The sequence below is a fragment of the Homalodisca vitripennis genome, chromosome 8 (assembly GCF_021130785.1).
Source record: "Homalodisca vitripennis isolate AUS2020 chromosome 8, UT_GWSS_2.1, whole genome shotgun sequence".
NCBI lineage: Eukaryota > Metazoa > Arthropoda > Insecta > Hemiptera > Cicadellidae > Homalodisca > Homalodisca vitripennis.
This window is the reverse complement of record NC_060214.1, coordinates 38,395,738-38,410,077: the sequence shown is the minus strand read 5'-3', so window position 1 is coordinate 38,410,077 and position 14,340 is coordinate 38,395,738. Positions and strand designations below refer to the sequence as shown.

At 31.3% G+C, this 14,340-nt stretch overlaps 1 protein-coding gene across 1 annotated transcript in view; it reads right to left on the bottom strand.

Annotated features, from left to right (window-relative positions):
* Positions 1-13,886, bottom strand: part of LOC124367568 (nitric oxide synthase, salivary gland-like) — a 33,138-nt gene extending 19,252 nt beyond the window's left edge. Inside the window, exons 1-5 of the mRNA XM_046824505.1 lie at positions 13,705-13,886; positions 9,118-9,260; positions 7,897-7,974; positions 5,235-5,397; positions 1,208-1,299 (exon numbers count right to left, since the gene is read on the bottom strand). Coding sequence (XP_046680461.1) covers positions 1,208-1,299; positions 5,235-5,397; positions 7,897-7,974; positions 9,118-9,260; positions 13,705-13,794 — 566 coding nt within the window. The 5' untranslated portion in view covers positions 13,795-13,886. The remainder of the gene's footprint in view (positions 1-1,207; positions 1,300-5,234; positions 5,398-7,896; positions 7,975-9,117; positions 9,261-13,704) is intronic.
* Positions 13,887-14,340: the final 454 nt, after the last annotated feature.

The window sequence follows — 14,340 nt, the reverse complement described above, 5'->3', positions numbered from 1 at the left end:
GTTATTATACGGCATTTAATTTTGTATGGTGTTCCAAGCCTTAACATTGAAAGATTTTGAGTGCAGGGCATTTTTATATTATTACAAAGCAAATTTTAAAATCGTAAAAGTTTTTAAATCTATTTATGTGCAGTAAATAGTATTATTTGAAAGACGGTGTCATGAAGTATCGAAACAAATTTATTTTGGCGTTTATTCATATCATAGGAGTGGAAATTTAAAAAAAAACCTCAGTTTTCTATAAATTGTAGGCCACCATAAAAAATATATATATACATATATAAACATGTTCTTTGCAAACATATTTTCGAGACACGCCGAAATAATTGGCCATTTTAAACTTATCTGAGAAGTATATAAATATGTTTTTTAAGGGAAGTGGAAAACATTTTGAAAATTTAATTTTGGGCCACACTGTACCGTTTTCAAGGAAAGGAGATTTGAATACATGTCTCATTTTCGAATGTAACCTTTAAACGCCAAGCTAGGTTAAGCTCAATAAGCGTGTAGTTTTTAATCTAAAACAGTATTGTGCACCTAGCTTTCAATTGTGAACCTGATGAGACAATGACCTTTTCACCCACATTACACTATATTGTGTATTAAGGGTATATCTGACGTCAAAACGATATAAAGGGTTTATTTTGAGCTTCTTCGTCACCGACTGTCTTTAGGACTTTTTTAGACGAGTCACGTCTTTGACAGCATCAGATTCCAGACGCTGCACTAAGAGCAAGGTGAACTGGAGGGAAATTGATAATTCATAATAAATAATATTATTTAAACGTATGTATTTACGATGTGGACCACATTTTCGACCGTGGGCTCAATGGAAAACTCTCAAAGTGTAGGAACGAGCTTATCATAGAAAAAATGTACATAGACTAAAAGGTCTTGATAGCCTGTTTTTTTCTAAATTTCACAAACAAAAATGTTCGGTTTTCACCTCGTGTTCGGAAGAATCTCTCATTGAGGATTCAAAATATTTTAATCTTCCTAAGAAGATAGGCAAGATGTTTCGCTGATTTTCTCTCTTTAGTACGCTGAAAACTTGTGAGTTATAAATTTTTATAGCTAAGTTTAAGGATAAAACAATTACTTCAATATATTAAAAAATATAACTCTATTATGTATTACAATTTACTTTTCTGGCTGTAATTAGTTTTCAACAAGTATGATTTAAATTTTAAATAAATAATAGAATTACCTTATGTTGCCGTTGTTGGTTGCATATTTGATGTGCTCACAGATAGCCTCAAACATGCCCCTGGTGGTGGTAACATGGCGGCAGTCAAACATCTGCCAACAACCACCAGCGTCAAACCAATATACACAACAAACTTGAATGTACACAGTTACAAATGTACAGTGTACAGGGAAGCCACACAGGGCAGACGGGTCAGACTTCGTGTGTACACTTCCAAAATACAAAATATGCGAAAACCAGAATTAAGCAAATAACAATGTGGACTTTCTATGTTAAAAACTACTGTACGTTGTGTTATATCAAGTCTAGATATAATAAAAACATATCAGGAAATAACCAATCTATCTATTGAAGAAAAAATGAGTTATTGCAAAACCCTTTAATTGGTCCTGAAGCCAGAGATGGTGGCGTTAATTGATCCTACTTTCCAACTCTATTTCAAATTTATATTTGATTTTGACAATACATTTTGTAGGTTGGTTAATATTTCCGTTTATATAATGAACAAAACTGGTTAAAGTCATAACCCTTGAGGAACTCTGTTCCATTCAAACCATTGTACCATTCGAAATGTTTTTAGTTCTTAAAAAAAACAAATATTAAATGCTAAACTATTATATATTTTGGAAGTTTTAAGCGAATCGGTTATTGCATAAACGAAATTTAAAAAATCTGTCTTTTCTTAATTAAAGTTTCACATTTTTTAAATTTATTATGATTTTAATTAGTGAATGAGGATATTTAGAGAGATACAGTTCTTCCGTTATTTTAATTAAATAAGAGCTGCAATTTAAAATAATATAATCACAAATGTAATAAGTATTTATAATTGTTCTAACATGTTCACTAAAACCATATAAAAATAACTTATTGAATAAAAAAGTATACGATAATATACCAAAAAACCCCACACTTAATTTAAAAATATATTATTGTCTGCTCTATGCTGATTTATGGACATAAAAGAACAGAAGAAATAATTTTTTTCTGTACTGGTCAAAGATTTACCACTTAAAAATTAAATTGTTTTATTACTCTACTTTTTTACTAGGAAAATGACAAAAGCAGAACTTCACCGTAACTTAGCTTCCTCGGCACTGCTATTTTATGTTGCTTCTCAGAATTTGAACTTTAAAAATGTCAAAACCTATATACAATGTCTGACAAACGGTGAATCAGCCAACACAGTACATTAGACATAAAATTAACATTAAAGTCTGTCTTCATTCAGCATAAGAAGTCATCAAACCAAATGATTGGTGAACAATCAGGTCGCGCCATTAACTGAGTAAACATAGCAATAAACTGTTTATTGTCTGGTCTAACCTCTCGTTTATATGGCCGTTTAGTTTAGTAGTAAAACACCTTTGATGGACTGCACTCCAATTCATATTACCTTATGACGGTCATAAAACACCTTATCATCATGTTATTACTGAGAGTCCAACATGATTCACCGATACTACACCAGGATTTCCAAATAATATGATAGTCATGTCAATTCCTAATGCATTGTATTAAAGAGGAAACTCTACAAAGTACACAAACAATTGTGTGGATGACGCAGAAGATGGTAAAAATGTGGGAGAATGGGAGGTGAAATTGGTTGGGAGTGGTGGAAGAGGGCTGAGTGTTAAGAAGCTAACTACAAAGGTATCGGTAACTCGACAATGGCTCTTAATAACTTGACCTCTTATCAGATACATCAATTTTGACCTTATACAAAACTTGTTGTTCGTGCAGCACACGCCTAGGTTTCTTGCATATCATACCTTTATCATAGGATATTCTGCAATTGGTTTCTTTACGAATGAAAGCGGGAATCTTTTTAATTTACCATTTAACCCTATAAGTATATTGAGTAAAAATCTATTGATTCTTAATTTTGTTCTAAGAAATAGCATCATTACAACAAAAACTCCGGTTTAACCACAATATATTTCAGTTACTCCACAGTTTTGAGCTATAAAGCTTCAAATGCTATTTCTCAAATGACTTCCACGCATTGAAAAGTACATAAATTGTGTAGTGGAATACATTCATAAATAAACAGTAGTCACTTAATGTTTTTAATATGATTTCTTTGTAAGAATATTTTTGACGACAACATGGTAAACATAATGTTCACTCAGCCATTTCTTAAGTTTAATAAAATTATATATTTATCAAAAATATTTTTATAATCGTAATATTGCAATCGCTGCATATTTCAATTGGATAAAGTCACAAAACTTAATTTCCTTTACAATTAAAACATGTTTTTGTGTAATATAATAGTCGAACTAGAATGTATTTTAATATCCTCCCTTTAATAAGGTTAAAGTTAATAATTGGCCATTAGAGTATGTAAGGTTGCTTTTATAAGAATATATTTTTACTTATTCATTTGCATAATCTATATCCTTAACCCTATGTTATTTTCAAACATTACGTGTTACATGTTATTCAAAAATGTATGAAACTAAATGAAATGAAAAATTTCTTTATTAAAGTGGCGGCTATTAAGCCCTCTCTACCACTCAACCTCATATTGTATACAGAAAATTTAAAATAGTTTAAAAGCATTTATTTTTTAGAGATCGTGCTTCTAATTCAGTTAATGCCGATTAGGGCAATGAAGTTTTTAAACTTAAAAGTAATGGGTTTATTTAATAAAAGCAAAATATGTACATTATTTTTTAATTGTTCTCCTAACATACCGTCTCACCCTCTTTGACAAGAGCCAACCATTGATCGCTACTCCAATACTATAGAGATATTAGGGTCATACTGCAATAAGGTAGATAACCATCCGTTCCGCCTATTGTAGTAACAGCTCTGTCGAGTCAGCACAGTTTCCCCTAGCTCGATCAGATCATCATTGACCTCTCGACCTTTGTTTTGGGCTAAATGTCCTTTGTCACTGCTGCCGCTACTCTCCTAGCCTTTATAATCAATGGGAATTACCCGATGGAATCCTTATTTATCCTGGTCGTCTTAGGTTATATGTAATACCATTTAGGAACAAATTGAAATTTAAATTTAAACGTCATTTAAATACAAAAAATACCAAACTTGAAGGCAATATTCAAATAATACGAGTACATTAAGTATAAATTATCACTACCACACTACACTAACATTTTATACACGTCCATACAATTCGTATTTATTAATTTTAAATAAATTATATATGGTAATAAATGTATTGTTTTGTTAAGAAAATACCCTACAGTTGTAGGCTTTCATAGTTTATAATACTATCTACTTATTTAATTTTTTTTATTTTGCTTCTCAAAAATGTTGTAAGTCAGGAAATACATGAGATAAAATAATTATATTAAATTGCATTGTCCCTAAAACTTTTAAATAAAGCACATTAAGGGTTATGCAATTTTACTGTTATTTCTAAAAATGTTTTGAATAAAATTATTTCTTATAAACCACCTAATTTATTGAAATGCTACGCTTTTATAAAACCATGCAAAACGTTTTAAACTACTCTTAATGTTGCATTTCTTTTTTCTCTTCCATACGAATAAAGATTCCACAGTAATCTAAACTTGTGCGTTTTGTGTTTTCAGAACTGACGCACTCTTATGAAAGTTTCAAAATACTGAATGGCAAATTATGAATTGGGATTTCAGTAAAAACTCTCATTTCATGTAAAACCAATATAGGTACTTTTTCTGGTACTTAACAATTTTTGACAATGATTTAAACTCTCACTTCTGCATTTAGTTTTATCGTAAGAAGATTTAAAGCTAGTAGAAGAGTGGAAAGTACAACATAGGGAGAATCGTACATTTTGAATACGAAAGAATTAATATTTAACAAGCTACATGGATTTTTAAAAGCTTGATTTAAAAAACACTAATAAAAATAATACGACTGTAACTATTTACCCTATATAACAAAAAGGAAGTTGATATTGAAGTATCTTCTTATTAACAGAGAATAACTTGGATCTAATTGATACTTTCAAACCTTAACTCCTCTGTTTGCATGTATTTAATGTGTATAAGTTAAGAATAAAAATACTACTTACGTGGAGCTTCGACCATTGAATTCGCCCTATACATCTGGCAGCGTTCCTCCAGGCCAACTTAGCTCCGAACGCCAACTCACTCGTTGTCAAGTTGTAGGTGCCCGTTTGTTCGATTTCCTTCAGGACTTCTCCCCACCTGGCGTTCATTGCCTGATTCGAAGATCTACAGCATATACAGGATCGTGATGTAAAGTAAAAAGGTAAAGAATTTTTAATTTGTCCAGGTAAAGTTAGAGCTAAGAACCTCTCTCTAACACTTAACCTAGGGATCAACGCCTTAAAAGTGACTTCCAACTCACCAAGAATGCTCTTTGTCAGGCTTGTGGACTGCTTGTAAGGGTAGGATTGCTCAACGCTCACCCATCCAAGCGGCAGCAGCTACGCTTGATGTTGCTTGATTCTGTTACTTGCAATGACCTGCGTAACCACTACACTGCGCCATTGACACAACACAAATACGTGCTCTAGAATCTCACTTTTTTCATATTGTCTTCTATATTTTCATATATTATATCACTATGTGATTTGTTCCCCATTGACTACTGGCATGTTTCGATGGCCCCGATAAAAGTGCTACGGTCAAAGACAGTCTGGACTAGGATACAAATTCCGACGTCGTATACCGTTCAGGCATTACCTTTCACGAAAGAGTAATAATTAAATTTCAAAGAACATTTTACTTACATAATTAATACCTTAAAATATACAACCTCACATTCCAGCGTTATAAATTATCATTATAAGCCCAAATCATGATTTACTCTGAGTTCGAGGATGTTACTAATTATTACTATCAAATATTTCGATCAAATATCGATGTTTCGATGTGGTGTGAAACGAAACCCCAGATAATACTCATTACACCAATGGTTACTGGGATTGCATTAACGATGGGCTCGAGAGTCCATTGTTACTATGATCAGTGTAATGATAAGGTGCTCAGCTTTGATGGTAAGTTGTTACGTCGTTAACGATAAGTTACGAGGTGCTGTCAAAGCTGTGTCCTCCGGATATTAGATGGTAAAACGTCATTGCGCTTCCTATCCGATGTTCTACTTTACCTCTAAGTTAGTGTATATTTCCTCTAAAGCAATTTATAAAACAAACCTACTATCAATATTCTTTATATTTATTTAAAAATGAAACGGGAAATTGTAAAATAAGTGGGAAAATATAATGGATTGTCGATTGATTTACTACACTCTTTATTTTGACAGGCGAAGTTAGGACAATTAGATCCTTTCTTACACTTAACCTATCGAAGGACCCAACAGAACGTAACGACATCGCAGCTGAATGTAATTTAGTTTTAAGCCAAATGAATAAAGTCAATTAATCTGAAAAGTGACGTGTGTTATACGTTTGTTTTTTTTAATTTTAAAGGCTCTTATAAGAAAGATGGAGAGTGGAGGATAAAGCATAATGTGGAGTTGAGGCAACTATATATGGACCCAGACATAGTGGCCGAGGTGAGAAGTAGGAGAATGAGATGGGCTGGCCATTTACTAAGGAAGGAGGACAACTCCTTAGTCAAGAACGTCCTTGTAAACAATCCGGAGGGCAGAAGACCACCAGGAAGGCCCAAGTTGAGATGGCGAGACCAGATCAGAAGAGACGTAAGAAAACTGGGAAGAAGGGAAGAAGAGGCAATGGATAGAGAGATCTGGAGGCAGTGTGTTGGCGAGGCAAAGTACCACCTTGAGTACCAGGAGCCACGGCAGTAAGTAAGTTATAAGAAATTTCGGGATATTTTCCATCGATTTGTGATTTAAAAACATCAACACTACGTCTCAAGATCGGCAACTGATCCCTTCATCAAGTAGATAACTAACCTAACTAATAACTAACTAAAATTTACCTGTCTGGTTTATTTTACCCTAGATTGAAGTGTGTGGACAATATTTTTTCGCATGAGGAAGAGATTAAATTGCAGTTCTCAAAACGTAGTGTTACTGATTTTGAGTCTCACTGATAGGAAACGTTTGGAAAATCCTGTTTCCTTCAGTGTGGTGTGATTAAATTTAAAGAATACTCTTATTTCTTTCCGCGATTTTCTCGTTGCAACCACGGTTCCTCATAAAATCAACGTGAAAATGTTTGAATTGACTTTTTACTGTGCTATTCTTTGACTTTTTTTACACTGAATTCATTAGCGCTATTTCTTGGACCAATAATATTATACAAAAAAATTAGTAATCTCTAGGACGTTTATATTAAGATTTACCACACAGATGTACAGGCAGAAGGTTTAAGAAGGACCTGCCAGATGTTCTCTAGATGACGTGACGGTTCTCGAAAAAAATAATTGAATTTATAATAATATTCAAACCGCGAAATGTTTCTGCAGAATTAATTCATTAATTTCACTCCTGTATTCATTATAAAATAGGTAAATACAGAGTTTGTCACATATTTCACTCCTTAAAGATTTTATATGTAATATTTAAAAAAAGTACAAAACAAAACAACAACAAATTATTGCATTGATATTTAGAATATAAACTCCATAATTTCGTTGGTCGTCATACCAACCTTTTTTCATTTAGTTTTGTCACCGTGGTGGGGCTCAGCATAATTGGCTATAGAGGAAGATAATTGTACTTTTTACAAGAATTATCTTCAACCAACTTGTTTGTTGAGGTAACTAAGTGACGTTACTTACTCTGTGATCCTCGCCATAACGCTGGCTGGCAGTCCATGTCCATTCTTCACCGATTTCTGAGCCTTGGCTTCTTCTTCACTAGAAATACAAAGTGCTTTTGCATTTTCAATTAAGAATAAGAATTACTTATTCACACAATAGAACACAAAGGTTTTCTGTGCAAGTCAAAACATCAGTATAAAAAGTTATTATAAGAAAGCAAAAGAACAGAACTGTTTACAAGAGCATACAATCTAATCATAAAACACAGTATATTCTTGAGACAATTTTAAAATTATTCCCACTACAAAAATAATCGGTTTAATCACGAGTGTCGTGGAGACTATAGAAAGCCTTCCCGATCAAGTAAGCCTTTAAATTCATTAGGTTTGAATAAAATATCTATTTATTATTTTATAACTATACATAAATGAATATACCGTCAAAAAATAGGAAATGCATTTTGTTTTCCATCTTAAAAACACTGAAGTATTTTATGTTTGCTGACGTATTTATGTTTTTTTTTTCTTTCATAAAGAGTTTAAAAAATCTTCATTTCGGCTAACCCTTTCCCTAGACTACTAGAGCATTTTAATATCTGAGGGATAACTAAATTATTTCAATTTTAAATGTATTGGGAACTCTTTTAAATAAATAAATAATTATTAAAAAGATTCATAATGTTATTAAATAACTGTCCACACTCAAGTGATTCACTGTTGAATATTCCAAAACCTGTAGGTTATACCACCGATGGAAGAGATTCATCCTAATTACATTAATAAATCTAACCTGAAATAAAAGTTTTTTATTGAAAAAACCAGTATGATTATTTAGATAAATTAATGGATTAATTCAAACTATATTGAGGACTACAGAGCTACATCAGCACAAATATTAAAAGGTTTCTCTCAATAATGACAACTTTTCCAAATCTACTTCTGAATCTGATTGTACTAGTTACACAACAAAATGTATCCTCTTCAAAGTGAGTTGTTCCAGTGAGTAGTGATCATTTGAATGGGAAAAATAAAAACGAAAGTGGCGCAGCTCTGGCGTTGGACCTTGGAAATAACTGAACTAATCCCCTAGACCTCAACACTCCTTGTCCTGAATGATTTATCTCCTGCGTAACTAACACAATCAAAGTTTGTACTCTACTATAATGGCATTCATGTACATGGTTGTTATTAACAGATACATATATTTAAAAGGATATTAAGGATGTTTAGTTTTATTTACCTCTTAAGAGAACCATAGTACTGACTGAGAAAGTCCTTAGCATGAAGTATCAGTTGCTCTTTAGGGCGTGCCGAGTAAGTGGTCTTTACCATATGCTGGAACATCAGGGCACCCTTGCAAGCATCTCTGGTGCATGCTGCCTCCTGTGAACACATAGATGATTTTAGTGATGATGAAAAATATATAGTGGCGAATTTCCAAATTATGTGTCAAATTAATTCTAGGCTTATCATCAAAAAAAGGTTTTAAGCTTTTATTTTTTTAAACTTGTATCCAATTAATTTCATAACTAATAAATCATGCCCTGATTGTCTTCAGTTTATCATTTTTTTAAATGCATCCTTTTTGTAATAATGTCTCGGACATGTTACATGCTACTGTGAGCATACAGATAATTTGGTGATGATGATTCAGTGGCAAATTTCTAAATCATGGTTCCAAATAATTCCAGACCTATCATCAAAACATTGTACTAAACTTTGACTGTTATTATAACTAAAACATTATGCTTGTCTTCAGGTTGTGATTTTTAAAAAGGATCTTTTTTATAAGTATTTGAATTTTAAACTAAATTTTCATTATCATGCATTTAAATTTCTTACTTTGCTACATGGTTGACGTTATAATTTAGGATTTCACAACAAACGTGGAGCGTAGATTCCAGTTTCCAAAACAATATGTTATTGACAAGAGAATACCAGTTCAAAAATAGGAATACATACACTTTGCTTAACACAATAATTCATCAGGCTCCCTTAAATGCACATAGAAAACTCTCAAAATTTGTAGGATCGTATAAGTTGAAATCTTATAAAGTTTATCATCTCAAACCTTAACTCACTCCATGTTGTTCTTTTTTACTAACTATATTCAAAAATAAGAATGTCCTGGAAGTTAATCAATTGTGTTAATATAACGTTTGGTTTGTTATTAAATTATTCATTGAATTGAAAAATCGAATTCCTTTCGGTCCCGTAATTGAAGAAACAAACCACATATGGTTCGATATTTTAGATTTGTTATTAGTAAAAATGCCTTTTTAATAATTTAATTATCATTTACTTTATTATAAATAACTGTTTAAATGCATTATTAATAGCAGTATGTTAAGTATCAAAGTTAGTTTAATATAAGATTTTAGAGTTGATTGTGCAATACAGCACACTATTTAAAAGAAACTACCTGTAAAAGTTTCAGTGTAACAGGTACAATTTTGTTATGTGCATGAATCAAGTAGACACTATAAGTTTTAAGAATAGCCCTAGATGAGTTAGAAAGCTAATTAACTCAGTGTGTAATGCACGATTACAAATTTCCTATCATCTCAAAGAACGAATGAAATAAGCTAGAAATATCTTTTTTGCCGAATCAATTTGAAATGTTTCAAATGTCATTAAGACATATTTCATGAGATTGCTACAAGTATTTAAATAATATAATTATACATTTATAAAGTACGCAACATATATTTATGGTGTGTGTGTGTGTGTGTGTGTGTGCGTGCGCGCGCGCGCGTATGAGTGCGTGCGTATACGCCCTAATAATAGTATATCATTATATGCCTAAAATTTACCGTAATTATATCCAACAGTATTTAACTGTATAGTAATGTTATATACTGAATAGTATATGAAGAACAGGTTAATGAGTTTAACTATTTTACAAAAGATGTAAAATACAAACTTTGAAATATTGTGTTTGCTATAAAAATATTATAGATGTGCTATATACAATGTTAAATGTTAGATTTGGAAACTTTGAAATGTTATGAAGAAAGTTTTTGGTCAATACAAATCGCGAACTTTTTTTGAGAATGTAATTAACTTATCCTGCTGTTGTTTATATTTTATCAATGATTATCCAGTTAATATGTCATGTTAATATTAATGAATAAATGATAAATGATTTTTAAATCAAATCAAAAATCATTTATCATTTATTCATTAATATTAACACGACATATTAACTGGATAATCATTGATAAAATATGAACAACAGCAGGATAAGTTTTGCATTGAATGGGATGGTAGCGTAATAAACGAAATAAATTACTTTAATATTATGAACATTGGAAGTAGGATGAAAAATAAAGTATAGATAACTTATAGTGAAAAACAACTTACACTAAACACGCTTTATTGTGGTTTGATTTTTGGTAAAAAAATAATCGGCCATTTTAATAAACAAAAATTTTAGAATTAGAAATGTAGTTAACATATCACTAGCAATAACACTGATGTATGCAAACATAGAGTCTTCCAAAGATCAGTTTTACTTCTCATGGTATAAATCAAGGAAGGTCGGCTTTGATTTAAACCAATTACTTTACTCATATATATATATATATATATATATATATATATATATATATATATATATATATATGACGGTATGGCATCTTCTTTAAATAATATGAGTAAATGTTCTTCTAATTACACCTACTAATTATATCAAATAATTACTTTAATGACTGTATTTACTATATTTCGAATAATTAAAATATGATGAAAAATATTCTATAGAAAATAAACACAATCAAGGTTTTCAATTATAATTTATAAGAATTTTGAATTACAGGTATAGTTAACATACCTCTGGCAAGAACTGATGTATAAAAATCCAAATTCAGAGGCTTAAATATAGTTCCACTATATTAATACTCGTATTTAGACCAATCATTAATTATTTTACTATATTAATGATATGAATTCTTCTCTTAAATAATATAAGTAAACCTGTGTTTCTAATGATGCCATTAAATTGCTGTGCTATTTAGCAATTCTAGTGGTTCATAAACGACGAAACATAATATTTAACAGGGCAGGAAATAAAGTTTGACTCTTATTTTTATATTTTTTTCTTAGGTTTTTTTTAAGTTCTCATAATGAAATACTATGAATAATATTTTTTTAGTATTGAAAAGTCTTTTTGTAGACATGGACGGCCTGAACGTAATCTTTGTTTATCTCGATTATAAAAGGTATTTTGATCTGAAAGAAAATATTAATTTCTTGATGCAATTTTCACTGGGATGTAAAATATTCAAGCTTTGGATTCGAATTTCAGTTCATAAATAAATTGTTCAGTTTCAAAATGTTCAATGAAAAAATCATGAATGTTAAAATAATAGAGTATATTTTTTTAATATTACAGTTTTAAAATATGTTTTGTCAGGAACTGTTTAATTAAGACCCAACTTCTAAATGAAACTGTCTTCTCGTCTGTCATCCATACAGAGCGCACAGAACTCAATTATTCGTACACTAAACTGTGATTAAATATAACTGATAACTTGAATTCTTGATTTAGTCAGTTAGCGGTTAGGATTAGGTGAGTAATTTAAGGTAATATAGCTTAGTGTAGCTTAATGAAGTATTCAATACTATCATAGCTTAAGACTTATAAGATAAAACCTCATACACCTCATTCATACTCTACGGTACTTGTAGGCTAATCTATTTAACTGTAGGAAAGATATCGCTTTCGATATATTATCTGTCTACCCGCATGATAGCTTTAATAAATGATTTAATAACTGTTGAGCTCTATGCTCGAGAATGACTTTTTAACATAGCCGCGATCAAACATAAAATTTTACGCTTAATTGGACAAAAGTCATGTAGATAGAACATTGTCCCTTTTGGCACAAGTATATATCTAAGAAAGGTAGATTATATATCAGGCAGCGATCTTGAACACTACATGGCAAAATTATTATTACAAAAATTAAAATTAATATTTTAAAAGTTTTCACAGAAAACTGTTATTAATTGCATGTTGCAATTATAAAGTTGATATATATCGAAAAATATAGAAGTTTTTAAGCAATTATAACACTGGAAGTAAGAGGAAAATATGCATATTGGGAAAATCTCCAATAAATGAGTTTAAAAATAATTTAACTAAATAGTCTTCATTTCTAAATGACCCAGACTATTTTTTACATAAAAGACTTCTACACTAAAACATTTAAAAGAATGCGTTATGTTTTAAAACAGTTTTTCATTAACTATTAAATACAACAGTGCTAATTGCCAGACTTGAGCTTAAGTTATTGTAATTATCTGATCACTAAGAAAACTTTCAATTTTTACTTTTATTTTTACCTTCGAAAATTCCAAAAGATATGAAAATATGTATAAAATCCATACGAATCATTTTTGGTGTTTATTATGTAATAGCCGATAAAATAACGTATAAACATTTGTATTAGCAGGTGAACGAAAGTTTAAATAGTTTATTTTTAACTAATACACACATAATTAAATGCATATTTAAATAGATATACAATTTAATTCGTATATCGTATGAATTAAATCGACACACAATACATTTCAAATAAAATCTTAGCCAAACTAGATTACCAGAGGCCAAAATACGAAAATGCTCACTCCAGAATATGCCCTCAACACAGTTACATGGGTACTTGCTTCTGGATACATTAAAATTATAATTTAAAAATTATTTTATTTAATTCGCACCAGCGTATTAATACAACATATTTGACCAAATTGGAAAATTAATTTGTAAACCAAGTCAGTAAAACAAATGTTATCAATGACTATTTCAGTAAAGCCACCAACCTACCTGGAGGCAATGGTTTTGTGCCAGCCGATCCACGGATATCTCTCCCGTCTCCAGATTTTTCAGCCGGATCATGTCTGCAGAGGACTTCATGGTCGCCAGGGATAGAAACTGTCCCCGAAGAGGTCTGGCCGAGAATGATCTCAGCTCTGTGTAGAGGCCTGAAGAAATAAAGGCGAGGGGAGGTACCACGCCTGCAGTAGGAGAGACAGACAGTGTACAGAATGAGTCACTGTGAATTTTGATGAGTTCATCGTGGATCAAGTAACCATCAGGTGATATCCGGGAAACACAGAACACACCTGCCTCGCTGCCACGCTGTCTGTCTCCTCTCGCCGCAATTAACACGGTGAAGAAAGCGACAGCAGGGAAGGGACATTATAAAACCCGCAAATTCAATGCTTTATTGCTTCCAAGCGGTAATGAGGTTTTTTCTTGCCCGTCCTGATGATTTCACCGACCATTAGGGAATATACCACCGTAAAACGATTTTATAATTGAAGGACGTAAATTTGCGAAATAAACATTTCCGTATTTTGTTTCGTAGGATTACCTCCTTCGGTTTTATAAACTCCACTATTATTTTAAGACCACACACTCAGATGACGCAAGTTCAGATATATAAAAAAATATTATGTA